The sequence below is a fragment of the Macaca fascicularis genome, chromosome 1 (genome assembly GCF_037993035.2).
Source record: "Macaca fascicularis isolate 582-1 chromosome 1, T2T-MFA8v1.1".
Classification (NCBI taxonomy): domain Eukaryota; kingdom Metazoa; phylum Chordata; class Mammalia; order Primates; family Cercopithecidae; genus Macaca; species Macaca fascicularis.
The window spans coordinates 214,929,742-214,950,668 of NC_088375.1; the positions used below are offsets into that span (position 1 = coordinate 214,929,742).

At 54.1% G+C, this 20,927-nt stretch overlaps 1 protein-coding gene across 1 annotated transcript; it reads right to left on the reverse strand.

The window, feature by feature from the left end:
- Positions 1 to 9,658: 9,658 nt before the first annotated feature.
- On the reverse strand, positions 9,659 to 20,619 carry PLA2G2F (phospholipase A2 group IIF). Its single transcript, XM_015441525.4, has 5 exons — positions 20,402 to 20,619; positions 19,708 to 19,760; positions 16,319 to 16,463; positions 15,240 to 15,349; positions 9,659 to 11,726 (listed from the first exon to the last, which is right to left on the reverse strand). Exons 1-5 carry the CDS (start codon positions 20,515 to 20,517, stop codon positions 11,551 to 11,553), a joined length of 600 nt encoding a protein of 199 aa, XP_015297011.3. The 5' UTR covers positions 20,518 to 20,619; the 3' UTR covers positions 9,659 to 11,550.
- Positions 20,620 to 20,927: the final 308 nt, after the last annotated feature.

Sequence of the window (20,927 nt, forward strand, 5' to 3'; positions counted from 1 at the left end):
TGTGCTGACTACTCAGTTTCTGGGTGTGACTGGAGCAGGGCTTGTCATCTTCTTCAAAGTCACCTTGCATGGGTTGTCTGGGCTTGGTCTCACCTCCCAGGTCTCAGATGCTACAGGTTTTAAATGGCTGTGGTGGATCCAGGTTGGGATTCCTTCTACCTTTACGGCTGTGGGAGTGGTCAAAATGATGGTCTGGGGTCCTTTCCACTATGGCTGCAAGGAGGCTACGTTCTAATCCTTGATCCATACCGGATCACCTGGGGAGAAAGGGTGAGCTGGGGAGAATAAGCTAAAAGGGCACCTCTCATTTACCCAAGCTGAAATTGTTTGTGTAATTTTCCCTCAAGCCTGTAGCTGTCGCTGTAACTCAATTTCACCTAGCTCTTGAGGAGTGCCTGGGAGTCCGCATAGTATGGCGGTGGCGGGGGGGACTATGACATAATATTTCATAAGGGGAATATCCTGTTCTTTTAGAAAGGATACATCTAATCCTAAACAATATCATAGGGAGAGCTAATACCAACTTTAATCCTGTTTCTTGACACACTTTCCCTAAACTATTTTTGATAGTCTGATTCATCTGTTCCACCTTTCCGGAACTCTGTCGTCGGTAAGTGGTATGTAGTCTCCATGTGATGCCCAATACCTTTGCTGTCTTCTGTACCAAGTCAGCTACAAACGCCGGCCCATTGTCCAAGCTGATTCGTAAGGGCAGTCCAAACCTACGGATGAGATCTCAGAGAAGCACACGGGTTCCTTCACGAGCTTTCCCAGTTTGTGTTGGATAGGCCTCCACCCACCCAGAGTAGTAACACACTAGAACAAGCAAATACTTGTTACCTCCACATTTGGGCATCTTGGTGAAGTCTACTTGGAGATCTTCAAAGGGGGCTGCTCCATAAGCTTGTATGCCGGGCGGAACGGTTGGACCTTGCCTAGTATTGTGCTGCCGGCAGGTGACACACTGCTGCACCACTGTTTTGGCAAGGGCTGACAGATGTGAGATGTAGAAGTACCGGCCCAACAACTTTTCAAGTGACTCTTGGCCTAGGTGGGTGGTCTCATGCACAGCCAACACAACTGTGGCTCCTATCAGTTGTGGCACGGCTATTCTTCCATCCAATAACTGGATCCGTCCCTCTTCTACCACCTGCCCTCCCTCTGCCTGGAGAAAGTCCTTCTCCTCTTTAGAATAAGTAGGTACAAGGTCAGGTGCCTGAGGGAGCAGGGGGGCTGTGACTGATGCCCAGTAGGGGGTGGATGCTGCTTTTCGAGCCTCTGAGTCAGCTCGGGAGTTCCCCAAGGCAATCAAGGTGGAAGCTTGCTGGTGTCCTCTGCAGTGCAGAGAGCATGGGCTTCCGTACTGCTCTGCCTCTAATAATTGCAGGATCTCTTGCTGATACTTTATGTCTTTTCCCCAAGAGTTCAACAGGCCTTTTTCTTTATATAACACCCCATGCACTTGGAGGGTTAAGAAGGCATACTGAGAGACAGTATATATATTTACAGTCTTACCTTCACTTAGCTATAAGGCCCAAATTAAAGCAATGAGTTTGGCCTTCTGGGCTGAAGTATCCCGGGGAAACCATTTGGCTTCAATGACAGTGGCATCCAGGGTTACCACTGCATATCCCGCACACCTCTCTCCTTGTGGGTTGACAAAGCTGCTCCCGTCTACATACAGCTCCCAGTCTACTGATGTCCAAGGATAGTCTCAGAGGTCAGGCCTGCTAGAATAAACTGTGTCCAACACCTCTACACAGTTATGTTCAACTGGGCTCTCTGATACCGGGAGTAAGGTGGCAGAGTTCAAGGTGTTGCAAACTTCAATGGTTATGTGGGGATTTTCACAGAGCAAGCTTTGGTACCTAGTTAGTCTAGCATTCCTTAGCCAATGATGTCCTTTGGTATTCATTAAAGTCACCACAGCATGGGGGGCCTTTACGTTCAGGTTTTGCCCAAGAGTTAGTTTATCCGCTTGTGCTAGCAGGGCAGTTGCTGCCAAGGCCCTCAAACATGGGGGCTAACCTTTAGAAACTCCATCTAGCTGTGTGGAGAGGTGGACTACCAGTCTTGGCCAGGGCCCCACCATCTGGGTTAAAACTCCAACCGCCATCTTTTCTCTCTCTGACACATACAGTGTAAATGGCTTCGTAAGGTCAGGTAGCCCCAGGGCTGGGACTGACATGAGTCTCTCTTTAAACTCATGACAAGCTTGTTGCTGTTGGGACTCCCATTCGAAAGGCTCTTTGTTACCTCCCTTTGTGACTTCGCACAGAGGTTTGGCCAGTACTGCAAAGTTTGGGATCCATAACCTGCAGAACCCCACAGCTCCTAAGAATTCTCTCACCTGCCTTCTGGTCTTAGGCTCCAGCAGGTTGCAAATGACCTGCTTTCTCTCTGATCCCAGGCTGCACTCCCTCTGTCGGAGAGTAAATCCCAAGTAACATACCTGCTGTCAACAGATCTGAGCTTTCTTTTTGGACACCTTATACCCATAGTACTCCAGGTGCCAGAGCAGGGTATCCATTCTCTTGGCGCACCCAACCGCTGTGGGGTGTCCCGGAAGGAGGTCATCGACATACTGGAGCAACACACAGCCTAGGTCCCTGGTGGGAAACTTTCACAGCTCTCGAGCCAGGGCCTCCCTGAAGATGTTGGGGGGGGGGGTTCTTGAACCCTTGGGGAAGCCAGATCCAAGGGTACTGAGTGGTGACACCTGACCCCAGATCTTCCCACTAAAAGGCAAACAGTTTCTGGCTCTCAGGGGCTGGTCTGATGCTAAAGAAAGTGTCCTTCAGGTCCAGGCAGGTGAACCAGCTGTCCTCAGCTGGCAGCAATCCCAGCAATGTGTACGGGTTAAGTACTGTTGGATGTAAAGTCACTGTAGCTTGAGTGACCAAGTGCAAATCCTGTACTGGCCTGTAGGCCTTGGTCCCTGGCTTGGGAACAGGCAGGAGGGGAGTGTTCCATGGAGACCGACATGGGACTATAATTCCAAAGGCCCTCAGGCACTTGAGGATGGACCTGGATACAGAGCTTCTCTGGGGACCGGGTACTATTTTTGCCTGACTGGCTGGGCCTCAGGCTTAACTTCTATAAGTACGGGGGCCTGGTTGATTGCCAACACTGGAGTGTTGTCTTCCGCCCACATGCTTGGCCACCACTTAGCCAGAGCTGGTCCTATCCCTTGACCTGGCTCAGTTAAGAAGAGTCTCCATTCCTCCTACTGAGAAACCGTAAGGGCGATGATGATTCCCGTTCCACATAACTTTAGCTGTAAAGAGCCGTGCTTTGTGAAATAGATGGTGGCTCTCAGTTTGCTAAGTAGGTCCCTTCCTAGCAAAGGCAAGGGGCAGTCAGGCATGTACAGGAACTGGTGAGTCACTTCATGCCCCCCTATGGTACAGGTCTGGGGCAAAGAGAGAGCTTGCTTTGCCGAAACTCCTGTGGCTCCAATTATATCAATAGTCTTTTTGGATAAGAGGGCAACCAGGGTGATCACTACGGAATGTTCGGCACCAGTATCAACTAGAAACTCAATGTTCTTGCCCCCGACTGTCATCATGACCATGGGCTCTTTAGGGACACATGAGCCTGGTCCCCCTCTGTCCAGTAACCCTTCTGCCAGATTGAACAAGGCTCTTTCATCCTTGTCTGAGATCCTCTGCTCAGAGTCACCTTGTTTCCTTTTCAACTGGGGGCCCTTGTCCTTCCAATGTCCTATTTCATTATAGTAAAGCATACTAATTATGCTGCAAGTGTGGACGGCCAGACTGGGTATTTTTTCTGGGGCCCCCCATCTCTTGCCTCTTTGTGGGGGACCCCTCTAATAGCTGCCACTAGCAGGTCTGTGTTTTGCCGGGCTTGGTGTTTGTTGCCTGTGGTTTTCTCTGTGGCTTACTGCATCTCTATTTAGAAACATCTGGTTGGCTATCTCCGATAACTGTGACGTATTCATGCCTGCAAACCCAGCCTGTTTCTGCAATTTTCTTCTCATGTCTTCTGTAGTCTGACTAAAGCCGTGTTAATCATGCGCTGATTTTCAGGGCTATCAGGATCAAAGGGAGTATACATACGACAGGCCTCACATAGTCTCTCGTAGAATTGTGTCCGGCTCTCATCTTTCTCTTGAATGATCTCAGAGACTTTGTTAACATTTGTGGCCTTCTGAGCTCCCTTCTTTAACCCTTCCAGAAGGGCTTCCCTGTACCAGTTCAGGCTTTGCATACCCTGTCTTTCATCTGGGTCCCACTGGGGGTCTGTACCTGGTAGTTGGATCCTCACATACTCTTGGGGGTTTTGGTAATCAGCAGGAACATGTTCTTCCAGCCACTTAGTTGCTGCTTGGAGCACTCTCCTCCTTTCATCTGTGTTAAAGAGGTACATGAGCGGCCGGGCGCGGTGGCTCAAGCCTGTAATCCCAGCACTTTGGGAGGCCGAGACGGGCGGATCACGAGGTCAGGAGATTGAGACCATCCTGGCTAACACGGTGAAACCCCGTCTCTACTAAAAAATACAAAAAACTAGCCGGGCGAGGTGGCGGGCGTCTGTAGTCCCAGCTACTCAGGAGGCTGAGGCAGGAGAATGGCATAAACCCGGGAGGCGGAGCTTGCAGTGAGCTGAGATCCGGCCACTGCACTCCAGCCTGGGCGACAGAGCGAGACTCCGTCTCAAAAAAAAAAAAAAAAAAAAGGAGGTACATGAGCAACTGGTGGCAATCAGCCCAGGTGGGGTTGTGGGTCTGGATAATAGTTTGGAGCAAATTAAGTATAGCTTGAGGCTTTTCGGTGTAGGATGGGGCATTGTTTTTCCTATTGAGGAGATCGGTAGAGGTGAAGAGCCGGTACACAAAGGCACGCCTTTCCACTGTATGCCCGTCCTTGTCTACCCCAGTATACTGTTGCTCTCTCAGGGGCATCTGTATCCAGTTCTAGGCCTCAAACAGGCTGCCAAGGGAGGCATTTCTCCCAAGACCTCGCATCCTTTCTTTTCCACTCTGGATGGCCTACGGGTATATAGGCCTTGTGGAAGTTCGGGCACAGTGGGCTCAGGAGTGGAAGGCCTTCCTTCTTGGTAAAAGGGGGAGGCCACTGGCGCCGTTTCTTGCCGTGAATCCTCTGATGTTGGGTTGGACAGGACTTTAGGAGTCGATTCCCCTCGGCGCGTGGAGCGGGCTTCTTCCTTGGCTGTCTGTCCCTTTGCCACTAGTACTACTACTGCCTGTCCTCTTCACCACTGTAGGGGGTCTAAAATCAGCCATAACCAAATGTCTATGTACGGAAACTGGTCTAGTTACCTTTTTACCAGTTACCTTGTGCCACACCACTGAAACAAGAGACCTGTCTAGGCTTCCTTCTGTTGGCCAACCCACTTCTAATGCCTGCCAGTCTATCTCACACAAAGTTCTAAGTTTTCCCGGTGTCATAGTTAACTCCCTAGTGTCCACTAAATCCTTCCTTGAAATTTTTCAACATAGTTCCTAGTGGAGTGGGCTTACTTTGCATTCCACCCATCTTCCTCCCGAGACAAGACAACACTCACACCACAAGAAGGAAAGGGTAAAGGGGTCACTCCAGTCTCGCCCGTCTCAAACTCAAGCACTCACTTTCACTTTCCTTTTTGCAAACAAGTCAAGCCTAATCAAAATCAGTACTGAGACCAAAGTGCCAGTTGCAAACAAATCAAGCCAAATCAAAATCAATGCTGAGACCAAAGTGCCGATAAGGGCACACCGTGGGTGATCAGGCCACGCTTCCACTCAAATGGAGTGGGGAAATTCCCAGGACCGGTCCTACTACTGTATTCCAGTTGTCCAGATTCCAAGTGCCAGCTCCTTCCCGGTGTTCAGCCACTGCATTGATCCTCTGCGGGGGCCTGCCATGCACCACTCTGACAAGGCGTTCCACTGGGGCAAATGCTTACCGGGGAGCGCTCTCAGGACCCATGTAGCCCAAGCTGGCCAGAGCCCCCCACATGGATACTTTGCAGGGCAGGCCTAAGCTGCCTAAGGGACTGCCTCAACCATCTGTTAATTACCTCATTTCCTGGTCAGGGAACCAAGAAATGTAGCAAGACGAGCCACGGACAAAACCCCTCAGACACCGGTTAAGGAAGGATTTGGCTTTATTTGGACAGGAGCTTTGGCAGACTCATGTCTCAAGAACCGAGCTCCCCTAAGACAGAGTTTCTGGCCCTTTTAAGGGTTTACAACTCTAAGAGGTTCCACGTGAAAGGGTCGTGACAGATTGAGAGCACGTGTGGTGAGAGTAGGGGGTTAATCTTTTAACCTCAGGCCTGGTCATCAGTGACACCGGCTGGTCTTGCCACTGACTTCATTCTTGTTGTTTTTCAACTTTTACTTCCTCCTTCTCTTCAGAGACAGGAGACAATAAGAGATATGGCCTCTCTCCTCACCCCGCTCCTAGGGCTGCTGAGAGGGTTAAATGAGAGGACACATGCAAAACTCTTGGCACAGTGATTGATGTGCTCTGCTTTTCTTACTTGGGCCCTGACATCTTGAGATCCCAGACCCCTGTCCTGGCCAGAGCATGCGTGTTTTAGAGGGGTTGATGTTGGCGGGGCAATACATCTTTTTTTTTTTTTTTTTTTGAGATGGAGTCTCACTCTGTCACCCAGGCTGGAGTGCAGTGGCGCAATCTCAGCTCACTGCAAGCTCTGCCTCCTGGGTTCACGCCATTCTCCTACCTCAGCTTCCCAAGTAGCTGGGACTACAGGCACCCACCACTACGACCAGCTAATTTTTTTTTTTTTTTTTTGGTATTTTGTTTAGTAGAGACGGGGTTTCACTGTATTAGCCAGGATGGTCTTGATCTCCTGACCTGGTGATCCGCCTGCCTCGGCCTCCCAAAGTGCTGGGATTACAGGCGTGAGCCACTGCGCCTGGCCCAATATGTCTTTAAAAAAAAAAAAACTGCACCCCTGTCTCCTGTTGCTAGGAGCCTTGGTGTTTTTCTCCAGAACTTTCCTTGTTGTCACAGTTGGTAGCATCAGCTGCTTGTTAGAAAGTCACAACTGGGGAAGCCAACAGCTAGTGTTACCATGCCAACCTCTGGAGGAACGGCTGCCTCTCTGCATTCATAGTTAGGGCCAGACTGAGGAAGTGTCGGCTCCTAGGCCCAGCTGGCGGCAGGGTCAGTCAAGGCCCCGGGTGCCTGGCTGTGGCTTAGGGACAGCAAGGGTCCACAGACCCTTCCCTTCTGCATCCTCTCCCTCCTCCTCCTCCCACCCGCTCCCTTTCCCCCTCACACTCACAGGCAGGGAGCCAGATTTTCTTGCTAAATAGCAGCTTTGCTTCTGCCAGTTTTCTGTTTGGGGAAGAGTGTCACAGGCAGTCCACTTCCATCAGCAACAACTTCTTCTACCTGCCGCTGTCTGCCACCCCTACCTGAGGGTCTTTTGCCCAGGGCATCAGTCACCTCCTCTAGACAATTTCCCTTCTTCATGCCAGGCCTTGTGCTAGGGGCACCCTCATCCCTGACCTCATGTCATACTCAAACCCTATGGGGTGTGCTTCATTATCAACCACATTTTACAGAAGGGGAAACTGAGGCTGGGAGGGGTGAAGCGACTTGCCACATCTACCCTCCCCCCGCGAGGGACAGGGCCAGGGTGCCACCCAGCCTGTGCTGTTTGCTTTAAGGGCAGCACTTCTTGAGAGGCAGTGATGACAACAATGAGAGGATGGTGGAGGCCACACTGATGGCTTCCTGTGCTCTCCTGGGCACTGTGGGCCTGGGGCAGGCCCTCAACAGAATTCCACTCTGGGTCCAGGGCAGAGGGGCGGCAGGAGCGGAGCGCCGGTTGTGACCCGTGATGTCCACTAGGTGTCGCCCACGTTCTGGAAAACCTGTCAGCGACGCCCCACAGGTCCGAGGAAAGGGGAAAGGGGCCTGGAGGGGCATGGCTCTCCGGAGGGGGTAGGCGGACCTAGGTCTGGGCAGAGATGGCAGCACCAGGACAGAGAGGAGCACGGACAGCCCCCTCCTTACGCTTTAGCGTGGAAGACTTCAGTCCCCGGATGGAGTCTTCATTGGTCCCCAGGGGAAGAGATCCCCAGGCGGTAGAAGAAGGGGCCCCTCCTCACAAAATGTGACCCCCTGCTACTCCTCTCCACGCCAGGGAGACCCCAGCTGCACCATCCCCGCTGCACCCATCCCCTGTTGGCACCTTTGGGACTGCCACACAGACCTGGGTTCTCTCACTCCTGTGCTCCCGGTCACACCACTTAGCACCACGTGTCAAGGTTCGGAGCTCAGCGTCTGCCTCCCACTTGGGCTGCAGACTCCCCGAGGGGGCAGAGGCTGGAAGCCCAGCACCACAGCTGGCACCCAGGGCACTCTCATGCAGGGCCGCTGAGTGAACGAATCCGCGGGTGAGCTTGTCCAGGGATTTTCAAACTTAAAATATTGAGCTGAGGAATCCCTCTTCTTGCAGGGTCGTGTGTGAAAGCTTCTCCATATAACACAGGGGTACCCACTGATGTCCCCAGCTGATGTCCCCAGGGAAGCCCACGGCTTTAGAGAGCATGAGAAACAGCCGCTGTGGTCGCTGCGGCGGGAGGCAACCGATACCCATACAGGAAGGAGCCTGAGTCGGGAAGGGGCCAAGACCCAGCTGCCCTGCAGGACCCTCATGGTCCCACTGTCACTCCCTTTCACTCTGAAGAAATATCCAGCCTCCATACTAATGATCTTGACAATAATCTCCTGCCCGCTTTCCCCTCCCCACCCCACTCAGCTCACAAGCCCTTTCCTCCCCGTTGTCTCAGTGGCTGTCACAACAAGCCTGGGACTCTTCACTGCAGAAATGTAGTCCCATTTCACAGATGGGCCCACCAAGGCTGGACAGATGTCAGGGGCAGAGCTGGAAGGAGAACCGGATGGGCCGGCATCAGGACCTTGGTCTCTCCTACCACTGCCCCAGGTGCCCAAATCATCATTCAGGAGCTGCAAGGAGCAGGGGTTAAAAGTCAGAGGCAGCCAGGAGTGGTGGCTCACACCTGTAATTCCAGCACTTTGGGAGGCTGAGGCGGGCGGATCACTTGAGGTCAGGAGTTCGACACCAGCCTGGCCAACATGGTGGAACACTGTCTCTAATAAAAATACAAAAATTAGCTGGGCCTGGTGGCGCGCGCCTGTAATCCCAGCTACTCGGGAGACTGAGGCAGGAGAATCGCTTGAATCCAGGAGGTGGAGGTTGCAGTGAGCCGAGATCGCGCCACTGCACTCCAGCCTGGACAATAAGGTGAGACTCTGTCTCAAAAAAAAAAAAAAAAAAAGTCCAACACAGAGGACTCAGAGCCAGAGCCCAGCCCCATCACTTGTGACCTGTGTGACTTGAACTCTCTGGGCCTCAGTTATTCAACAGAAATGGGTGGAGAGAGTATTGCAGAGATCTGTGCCTGAAAAGTTCTTAGCCCTGTCATTATCATCATACCACGGTCATCGTCCCACTGCTAGACCATGGGGCCTAGGGTCCATGGCCTGGGCACCACTTCTCACCCCCAGGCTGGGGGCAAGAGGGAGATGGGCCATGCCAGCTACGGGGCATGGGAACCCACCTTTCCCAGAGCTGGAGAAGCAGGGGGAGTCACCATGCCCTCCCTCGACGCCTGGCCAAGGAGGGCCCAGCTATAGGGAGTTGAGGTAGGAGGCCTTTATTCATTTGAGCAGGGGAAGCCAAGTCCTGTGGAGATTCTCTGGGACCTGCAGCATCTGAAGCATCTGGGGTGAGTGAGGGCGGGCAGGACCCCTGGGCAGCAGAATCCCATCGCCAGATCCTGGCCTAGACTTTCCGTGGGGCAGGGGAGGGTGTGTGTGCAGGGGGGAGGGGTACAGCTGGGAACCCACATTCCTCCCAGCCAGAGGACCATGGCCAGCAGGAGGCAGCGGTGTGGCGTGGGGGGTGGGGGACGTGGGCCCCTCCCACACTGACTGTGGCGTTGGGTGGCAGTGTCCTTGTCTCCAAGACTGGGGCTCTGGAAACTGCCTCTGGTGAGGCTTCCTGTCCTCTTTTTCATACGTGCCCCTTCTGCCTCCTTCTCCACCCTTCCTGGGTCTCCCTCCCCAGTGCCAATGGTACCCCAGGGACACTGCCAGACAAACTTGCTGGCGGCTGTTGAGTCCAGGCGGAGGATGGCCTCAGTGGTCCTTAGGCAGGTGGGGCTGGCTCCATGGAGACCGCTGACCCTGAGTTAAGGTTTGGGCAGGTAAGGAGGAGGTTATGGTGCACCTGGAGAAACAACAGTGCTGGGGGCCGCAAGGCCGTCCCCTCTACTTCAGCCCCAGCTGCACGCCCCACACAGGAACCCAGCGCCATAAGGCCCTGCCCCCCAACTCCTCTGTGCTGCCTGGAGGCCCCTCCCTGCTGGCGGCTGTCACTCACCTCGTCTCTCCATGCTCCCATCTTCTCCCCTCTCCTTCACCATCCTGTTCCTTAACTGCCTTCTAGAAGCTTCCACGTAGCCTCCTACCTTGACCCTCTTCTAGAAATTTCCAGGCAGCCTCCCGCCTTGATGCTCTCCCTGCTTACGTTTCCCTCTTCACTGAGGTGGGTCTCAGCCCTCAGCCTCTTCCCCACCAATGGGACTTGTGACGCCTGCCCACAGCCCAGGGAGAGAGGGTGTGGGTCCCCCTCCATTGTTTTGGCTGCTGTTCCAGGTGCAGGCCAGGAGGGCAGTGTCTGTCAGGGACCCGGAGGGCGGGGGTAGAGGCGCTCCTCAGACCCACGTGGTGTGGCAGGGCAGGGTTGGGTGACATGCATGGGTCGATGTGGGGCACAGAGAAGACTTGCAGGTTTTGGAGGCCACATTTTCGTGTGTCCCCATATTAGCCTGTGAGGTGTACCTGGGTGTGTGGCTCTGTCAGTGCCCAGGAGCCTGCTCAGAGGCTGGACTTCGGGGCTGGGACGCTCAGCACTGCACATCCCCTAGGGTCTGAACTGGACTCATGGCCACCTCAGTGAGGGCTGGGGTGGGGCACCTGCTCTGTGAGTGGGGCTCGAGAGAGCCTCAAGCCCAAAGTAGCCACCACCCCAGGCCATCCTGTGGGATCAGCTGAGGGGCTCCCGGAACCCAGGTTTCGTGACCAGCAATCTGCCTTCCTGTGATCTTGGGCCGAGGATGCACCCAGCTCTGGACCTGGGCTGGCAGCTCAGACTCTTGAAGGCTCCGGGGAGTCAAGCTGGCGCCAGCAACAGAGGCCCCACTCAGAGGCCCCTCTTCCTCTCTCTCGGGTCTTCCCAGCCACCCTCAGGAGAGACTCCTACAAGCTCCATGCCTCCCACCCAGTCCAGAACCAGCGGCAGGATGCACCCATGCTTGGGGCTGGGTTGGGCTGGGGGAGTCAGGACCCAGGCCTTCCTGAGTCCTCTGGGGGATGAGCCCTCGCTGGGAGGCAGCCAGCAACACTTGGGCTCCCAGCCTGGCTCCTGCCCTCCCTGCTCCTCATCTGGTCCCCTCCGCCTGCTCTTCTCTCTCAGACCTCAGAGGCTCTAGGGAGGGGTGGGGGGCTCCGGGGATTGGTGACTCTAGGTGACCTCCTCAGGGGGTGGTTCATAGATGCTGCAGTTGGGCGTGGGGCCCTGGCAGTAGACATTGAGGAAGCTGCGGTACTCCTCTCGGTACGTCTGGTTCATGAGGCACAGAACCACGCTCTTGTCACACACGCATGTCTGCTTGTCACACTCTGTCTTGTTGAGGTCACCTATAGGGGGATGGGGGCGGCAAAGGCTGTGGATGAAAGGGGCAGTGGCTCCCCCAGGACCACTGCTGGGGAGGGGGAGCACACAGACTTGGAGAACCCAGTGGTCCTTGGAATGTGTTCCCCGGGTGGCAGGACCAGCACCACTCACGGGCCCCACCCTCCACCTGCAAGGTCAGCAGCTCTGGGCTGGGGCCCAGCAGTCTGTGTTGTAACAAGCTCTCTAGGTGACTAGAGAAAAATTAGGGAACCACTGAAGCCCAACACAGTTATTGCATAACTGGAGAAACTGAGCCCCAGAAAGGGGGATGGGTTTACCTAAGTCACCCACAGAACTAAAGCACCTCCCACACCCCCAGGCCCGTTACTTCCTGCCATCCCAGACCTCTTCCCTTCAATCACAGATTCAAAGAAAGCCCACTGAAGAGGGAGTTATTGCCGGGCATACTGGCTCACGCCTATAATCCCAGTACTTTGGTAGGCCGAGGCAGGCGGATCGCCTGAGGTCAGGAGTTCGAGACCAGCCTGGCCAACATGGTGAAACCCCATCTCTACTAAAAATAGAAAAATTAGCCAGGCATGGTGGTGGACGCCTGTAATCCCAGCTGAGGGAGACTGAGGCAGGAGAATCTCTTGAACCCTGGAGGCCGAGGTTGCAGTAAGCCGAGATTATGCCACTGCACTCCAGCCTGGGCAACAAGAGCCAAACTTTGTCTGAAAAAAAAAAAAAAGATGGAGTTATTGGTAAGAAATGAGTGGGAAAAACACTTGTCAAAAGCTTAGTCAATGCCTAAGAGCCTAGCACATGCCTAATCCAGGGCAAATGCTACTGTTGTTTGTCCCTGTGCTGTTGTTATAATTAGTAGATTTCAGGAAACATCCTCAGGTGCACAATAGAATCAGCTGGAGGGTTTGCTCTAACTAAGACTGCTGGACCTCACCCCTAAATGTCAGATTCAGTAGGTCTGGGTGGGGCCTGATAATTGGCATTTCTAACAATTTCCTGGGTGCTGCAGCTGCTGCTGTTGCTGGTTCAGGGACGACCCTTTGAGAACCTCCAATTAGCTTGATCAGTCTGCAAACTTTTCATACTTTCTACCAACAAAATCCTGTCTCTTAAATGAAACTGTGTAAAGAAGGCTGGTGCATCAGACAGCCCCAGAAGAAGTTGCTTAATGATAAAATACACTGAAGTACCAGCTGAACCTCTCAGGAACTGTGTGGCTATCACCTCTCAAGGCCTCTGGCTCCAATGGTCCCAGGGATCCCCCAAACCCAGCATGAAAGTCACTGCTTTAAGTTAGTCCGTTACCCCTGGTGGGTGGTGGTTGGGGGAGAATCTCTCTCCTCCAGCTGCTTTAATAGGGGGGCATCTGCTGTCTCAGGCCAGCCCCTCCACCTCATGTTTGAACAGCAGAACATGAGGACCACAGAGATCTGGGCTCCCAAGGGGTCCCAAATTGCACCCCAGTCTCCACTAGACTCCTTCCCAGGTGACAGGAGACGTGAGTGTCTTTGCAAAGCCAGCATTGCTTGTGAGCTATTAATAAGCAACAACTGGTAGTACCAGGTGAAGACATGGGGGCAAAGAAGGCCCAGTGGCTGCTCACAGGCTGGGCCAGGGGGGAATCCTGCCTCAGAGAGGGGCACAGAGTGGAGCAGGGCAGGGAAAACTGGGCACTGCTACCTGGATGCCACTTGCGCTTACCTACATTTCTCAGTTGGGAAATAGCCACAGCAAGTTCATGGTAAATGAGGGAACACACCAGGCCAGGTGCTAATACCTTGGATCCCTAGAAACACTGGGCGTCCTGGGATGGAGCCACCTCTGCTGGTGGGGTCCGAGTGACAGAACCAGAAGAGAAAGAGTCCGCTCTGATCCAAACCCCTCAATGGACCCATGAGTGAGGAAACTGAGGCCAGGCGGGGAAGGACCTGCCCAGGGCTACACGGAGCGAGGAGATGGCGACAGAACCAGAGTTCAAACCCAGGTCCCCTGACTCCCAGGCCAGCATGCCTCAGAGCCTCCCTGCAGAGCTGCAGCCTCAGAACCATCTGGGGAGCCGGCTGAAAGCCAAATTCCGGGGCCCCACCCACACCCACTGAATCAGAATCACTCAGAATTTGGGAGACAGGAGAACTGGGATGCCAATTCCAGGACTGGAGCTTCAGAGCACCTCAGGGAGATGTTCTCCAGCCACAGCTAGGCTGGTCAGATTTAGATTTAGCAAAAAAAGCAAAACCAAAATCAAAACACAGGATGCCTGGTTAAATTTCAATTTCAGGCTGGGCTGGCTGGTGGCTCATACCCACAATCCCAGCGGACTCTTTGGGAGGCAGAGGTGGGAGGATTGCTGGAGGCCAGGAGTTCAAGACCAGCCTGGGCAACATAGTGAGACCCCCATCTCTGCAAAAAATACAAAAATCAACTGTGCGTGGTGGCACTTGCCTGTAATCCCAGCTACTCGGGAGACTGAGACAGGAGGATCACTTTAGCCCTGGAGGTCAAGGCTGCAGTGAGCTACAATGGCACCGCTGTACTCCAGCCTGGGCAACAGAGCAAGACCCTGTTTTAATTAATTAATTAATTAAAATTTCAGGTAAATAGTACATGTTTGGCTGGACGCGGTGGCTCACACCTGTAATCCCAGTACTTTGGGAAGCCGAGGCGGGTGGATCACGATGTCAAGAAATCAAGACCATCCTAGCCAACATGGTGAAACCCTGTCTCTCCTAAAAGTACAAAAATTAGGTGGGCGTGGTGGCGTGCACCTGTAGCCCCAGCTACTTGGGAGGCTGAGGCAGGAGAATCACTTGAACCTGAGAGGCAGAGGTTGCAGTGAGCTGAGATTGCGCCACTGCACTCCAGCCTGGTGACATAGCAAGACTCCTTCTCAAAAAATAAAAAAATAAAAAAATAAAAAAAAGTACATGTGTTAGTAGAAGTATGTCCTAAACATTTCATTTTCTATAAATATTAATTAATTTTATACTAGCATTTAGTTTTGAGTATCAATATGTCCCATGCAATATTTAGGATGTATTTAATATTAAAACATTTTTATTGTATATCTAAGAAATGAGTTTCACTAGGCAGCCTGTATTTCTTTCTTTTTTCTTTTTTTTGAGGCACAGTCTCACTCTGTTGCCCAGGCGGGAGTGCAGTGGTGTGCGATCTTGGCTCACCGCAACCTCTGCCTCCCAGGTTCGAAGTGATTCTCATGTCTCAGCCTCTCCAGCAGCTGTGATTACAGGTGTGCACCACCACACCCGGCTAATTTTTGTGTTTTCAGTAGAGACGGGTTTTCATCATGTTAGCCAGGCTGGTCTCGAACTCCTGACCTCAAGTGATCCACTCGCCTCGGCCTCCCAAAGTGCTGGGATTACAGGCGTGAGCCTCCGCACCCAGCCGGCAGCCTTTATTTAATCTGGCAAGCCTGTCCACCATCCCAGCACAGCCTGGTGGAACCAGCCACTCCCTTCTCCAGGGGCCCAGGTGACAGGGGAGGAACTCACTGCAGACTATCTCAGTGTTGTTCTCGATGGTGTGATCATAGTGGTCCACATAGGGGTGACAGCCCTGGTCAAAGAGTTCCTGGTAGCAACAGTCGTGGGCGTGGCAGCACCTAGGGAGTGGCAGAGGTGAGTGGACAGTCATGGCCGGGCTGGCCCATCTCCCACCAGCAGAAACCTCTGATCATCTCTTCCAGTCTCTCACAGGTCAAACGTTCTAACTGAAGCCCAGAGAGGGACAGTTACTTGTCTGAGGTCACACAGCCAAGCAGAGCTGGGGCCGGTACCCCAGGTTCCGATCCTCACAGCTTCAGCTTTGTGGCACCTGCCAGGCCTGCCCACCCCAGGACACATTCTCCCCTGTGTCTTTGTTCTATCCACAGGACTCCTAGCTTTCCCCCAGAGCCCTGGCTGCAGCTGTGGGAGGGGTCAGGGGCTGCCTGGGTTTACGTCAAGGTTGGAGGAGCGTCGACTGTAGGCAGAGGCTACCCCTGGCAGTGCCTCATGGCCAGGGAGGGACAAAGGTCTGGAGTTGTCAACAGGGACTAGTAGGATGGGGGACAAGAAGCACAGGCAGTGTGGCTGTCCCTCACCTCTGGGGGAGTGAAGTCAGCTAGTCAACATGCATTTATTAAGCTTTCTGTGATACAAACTTGGTGCTGGCTGCTGTTGGGGAAATAGGAGGAGAAGACAAGCCATGGTTGCTGGGAGCTCCCAGACTGATGGAGGAGGCACGGTCCTGTCTTCCAGAGCCTCCAGCCTGAGGTGGGCAGGGGTCACAGCCCTTGCCTTTGTGGGGTGTAAGCTGTATGACTGCTCTACCACAGTCAAAGGTCCCTTCCTAGAGAGAGGAGGGGCTGAAACACTTCCAAGTCCATGACCTTGGAGATGGACAACAGAAAGCACCCAAGACAGTTTGGAAAGAACATAGTCAAAGACCAGGCTCTGGTCACCAACTCATCAAAGAAGCCGGATCCCTTGGGGAAAGAAGGTCTCCCCCTCTCAGGGATGGAGGGTAAGTTCAGTCTGACCTTCAACTGTCCTCATTTGGCCCCTGACAGGAGCCCAGGTGCGGTACCTACCAGTCCACCTCATCCTTAGGCTGGCCACGGCCCCCCAGCCCACAGTAGCAACCGTAACCCACGAAGGACAGGATGGCGTTCCTCCCCGTGACGGCCTCCACCATGGCCCTCAGGTTGAGCAGGCTGCTGTGGGCTGTGGACAGAACTGCAAGAGAACCAGGGGGGTGATCTGAGCCTCTGCCCCATGGCTGGCTGCTCCCATCCTCTCTCATCCTGAGAGTCTGGTCTGACCATCCTCTCAATACCTAGGGTAGGTGGGAGAAGGAAGGAGAAAGCAGGAGAGGAAGCTGGGGCAAGAAGGGTGGGCAGCTAAGCAGGAGGAAAGAAATCTACAAGATACCATGCATGGTGTGCACCCACATCCCAGCAGTAAGCCCTGCAGCCCCAAGAAAACAATGCAGGTCATCCTTGCTGGGGGCTTGCTCCATGCCAGGTACTGTCCCAAGCTCCTTCCGTGCATGAACCCATTGAGTGCGCACTGCAACCCTATGCACGCTCTTGTTATCCCACTACATCGATGAGAAGACTGAGGCCCAGTGCATTTCGTAACTTGCTCTAGGTCCTATTGTCAGAAAGCAGTGGAGACAGAATTTGGACCCAGGCAGTGAGGGTTTTGCACCCACACCCTCTGCCACTTGGCTGTACACACTTCTCAAGGGGGATGCCCAAGCGCCTGGTATGCTGGAGGAGGCTTCGCAAAGGCCACATGCTGTTAGCAAGCTCAGGGGGTTGATTCTGGGTCCCTTCCTGGCCTCTGCCTCCTGCCTCTGCCCTCCTGGGGGCCTCAGAGTCCCCACCATGATCCCGGGGCTGGTGCATCTCAGGATCAATCCAGAGACAATTCGGTGCTCTGGTCGTTAATGAAGAAACAGAAAAGCCTTTGTAGTACAGGCTGATATTGGCTGGGGGTAGGACAAAGGAAAACGCTCTCCCCACACACATACAGAGGGAGAAATAGTACAAGGACACTCCCTGCACCAGCGAAATCAGCTTCATGGCACCTGCCAGGCCAGCCCACCCCAGGACACATTCTCCCCTTGCCACTGCTTCTCTCTGTCTTGCAGTCCGTGCCCGTGCAGTGGCTCTCTGAATCGCCTGCGCTGCCTCTGCACATCCTCCTGGATGCAGCACTGGGTCCACACGCCCAGTCTGGCACCTACAGTCCTTAACCTGGGGGAAGCTGCCCTACACGCACCAGCAGGAGACCCAATCTATCACCATTTTATGGGTAAGGAAACTAAGGCTCAGAAAGGTGCAGGCTTGCCCAGGTCCCACAGGCTGGAAGGGGCAGAGCCCAGACTGCCCGGGGTTTGTGTGCTCTGGAGCTGGGAAGCTAACCACAGAGCAGCACAGCTCTGCCTGCTTCCCCCACCCCAGCCATTCCAGCTGCAGTCAGCATGAGGGGCCTAGCTCAGCACCCTTCCTGCTGCTCTCTCCATGTCCCCACCCTGCTCCCCAGCCTGAATGAGGAAATGTACTGGGAGAGGGGAAAGTCAACAGTTTCAGAAACTGGTGGCTCAGGGGAATCCCAAAGCCCACTCTTGCTTGCTTCCAGAGACATGGTATCCGACATCTCCAACGACAGGGAACTCGCCACCTCAATGTGTCTTAGTGGGAAGAGCATTGACTCTGGAGTCAGACAGACCTAGGCCAATAACCAAGGCCAGCTGGGACTCCCTGGGGCTCTGTTCTCCCATCTGTAACATGGGAGTAACAATCTCAACCATGAGAGATCAGGCAGGCCAGTGCCCTGCTTGAGGCTTGGCACATACCAGCAACCTCTCAGATTGCAATTCCCAAAGCAGAGGATGGGGATAATGATGCCCTCCTTGCAGGGCACCTTGGAGGTTGAAGTGTGATCACGAAGGTGTGTAGAGTGCCTGACCCCCACAGCGCCTTGAGGAGGGACCCAGCCACTGTGAGCCCCTGGCCTCCTCCCCATCCACCCCGGCCTTGTAAATGTTACCCTGGGGGAGGGGGCACCTCCAGTCCCTGGGACCCCCTGACCGGCAACTCCCATGTGGCAAGAGAAGAAGAGCAAGAAACCTACGCAGCCATGCACAGGGTGCACACACACACAGACACACACACACTCATCTCACACACATTCACACACCTGCCCACGTCACACTCTCCTCTACACACCACATACACTTGCACACACACTCACCCCCAGACACCTCAAACTCACCTACACTCACCCACACACACCTGATACACACACACCTACCTGATAGACACACACACGTACCTGATACACACACACATACCGTATACACACACACATACCTGAAACACACACACCCATACCTGATACACACACACTTGCACACTCACACCCTTGTGCATTACAGATGCACTCACATACACAACGCAGGGGCCCGGCCCAAGGCCACATCCACACTGACAGTCCCAGCGAAGGAATCCAAGTCCGCATTCAGTGGGGTTGAAGGTTCTGCCCCTAACCAGTGGCTTGGGCTGAACTCAAGCAGTCATCTCCTCAATAACAGGTCACTTTGCCTGAATGCAGCCAGCCCTCTCTCACATGGAATCTTATTTTGGTTTTTGGCATTTATTTCTTTTCCTCAAGCCAGGCTGTGTTCTGGTGAGGTTTAACAGGCTGCATGAAAGGCCAGCGAGAGGCCCAGCCAATGGTCCATGGAACTGGGACACCTGCCACATGAATGATGCTGGGACGAGTGGCAGGGTCAGGTTTGTCAAGAGCCTCACACAACAATCCTATGGGGGGCTGCCCAGAGCAATGATACCCTGGGTACCACCCCCAGAAAGAAGCCCCTGACCTCCCACCACTCTGCAGTACACAGACACCCACCCTACACACACACACACACACACACACCCTTCTGCAGATCTGTGCACCCTACATCCGTAAGCACGCTCTGGAGACACACACCCCAATTAACACAGGCTTACACGAAGAGACACAAACGGGCTTGCACTCAGGTGCCTACAGTGTCACATACTTTATAGATGCGTGTTGCACACATAGACATCATCAAGTGCTCAGGCACACCTACACACACATAGGTACCTGCGCCTGTCTGCACACAAAATCATTAACTCCTGTCTGATGGACACACGCTAATACACACTCAAGTACACAAATGCCCAGCCAACACCAGCATTTTATGATGCTTGCTCAGCCCTGCGCCCTGCCCCCTGGGGCTCATAAAAGCCTGTTTACAGGTGGCTAGAGGGGTAAACAACCCCAGAATTGGGTGCAGTCTGCTGGGCTGAGCCAGGAAGCAAAGCCCAGAGAGAGGAAGGAACTTAGGCTGGTCAGTGGAACCCTAACTCAGGCGCCCAAGGTCATGGGAGACAGGCCAGGAGCGGGAGAGAAGGAGGAGCCCCCTGGAGTCTTTACTCACCACTGCTGGCAAGGATGGCCACGGCAAAGAACTTCTTCATACCCAGGCTAGACCTGAGGGAGGACAAAACCCGGAGCTTGAGTCCATCCCCTTCACCCCTGGCAGTGCTGGACCTGCTGCTTTCTTCCTGAGCCTCATGACAGGTGTCATCAATGATGTCCCTGGATGTCCTAGTTGCTGCTCCTAGTGCTGTCATCAGCACCTGCCCAGCCCCTCCTGGAGGAGCACACCCCAGATGGCAGAGCCAGGAGGCACGAGTACCTCCTTGCCCCCCACTCTGGCAGGAACCCCCTCTACACATCAGCCTCCAGGACAGGAAGCCCACTGTCTCAGGCCGGACCTCCCATGCACACACTAGGGAGTCCTGGAAGGAAGTCATGTGACCCAGCTTAGCAGCTGGGTCTTGAACCCAAAGTCAGGAGTCCTAGGTCCCTGGATTCTGGTCCCAGCACCGCTTCCAAAATGTGTGGCCTCAGCCTCCCTGGGCCACATGAGGGTTGTGGCCTCACTCTCCCTGGGCCACATGAATGCCACGTGAGGGTTGACTAAATGATCCCCATTTAGTGCTGGAAAAGTAGTGACCATCTCAGCCCGCCACGCAGACTCTCAGGAGACAGGAATTCTAGGAACCAGTCCCTCACCCCTGTCTCTGCCTCTCCCTGGAGGATTCCATCTCAGGGTAGCAGGCACCTACCTGGGGGTTCTTGAAGGACAGGAGGCTCGGAAGCGTGGGCCCCTCCACCCAGAGGAGCATCTATCCAGCACCTTCTTTTTGAACGCTTTGGGGTTGGCCTGCGCCCCATCTGCCATGTTCCGGGTTCTGGGGGGCCAGCAACATAGGTCTTGAAAGGTCTGAGATACACTCCAGAGGCTGCGGGGAGCAGGCTCCAGCTTCAGGCTGCCTCGCACACTGGCAGGGGAGTGCCGGGGCAATGCCCCTGGGCAGGAGGCAGGTGACACATGCCCTAGAAAAAGGAGGCTCCAACTCCTCCTCCCACCCCCACAGCCCTGCCCACAGCCAGTTGGTACAGTCCCCACCCCTGGGTGCTCTGGCCTGCCTGACTTGGGGGTTTACATACCAGATAGGAGAATCGGCCTTCCCCATGCATCTGAAAGGAAATTAGCCCAAAGGCCTCTCTTTCCCCATCTGAAAGATGTTAAAGATAAAACATCACTCAGTGACACTTGTTGAAGCATGAAGCACAGTAAGGCAGGCTTTG

Excerpts from the sequence above, each read along its gene's own strand:
- PLA2G2F (XM_015441525.4), bottom strand. The coding sequence starts at position 20,517 with ATGGCAGATGGGGCGCAGGCCAACCCCAAAGCGTTCAAAAAGAAGGTG. Across the intron at positions 16,464-19,707 it reads GGCCATCCTTGCCAGCAGTG|TTCTGTCCACAGCCCACAGC; the intron begins GTGAGTAAAGAC and ends GTTCTCTTGCAG. Across the intron at positions 15,350-16,318 it reads CCTAAGGATGAGGTGGACTG|GTGCTGCCACGCCCACGACT; the intron begins GTAGGTACCGCA and ends GCCACTCCCTAG.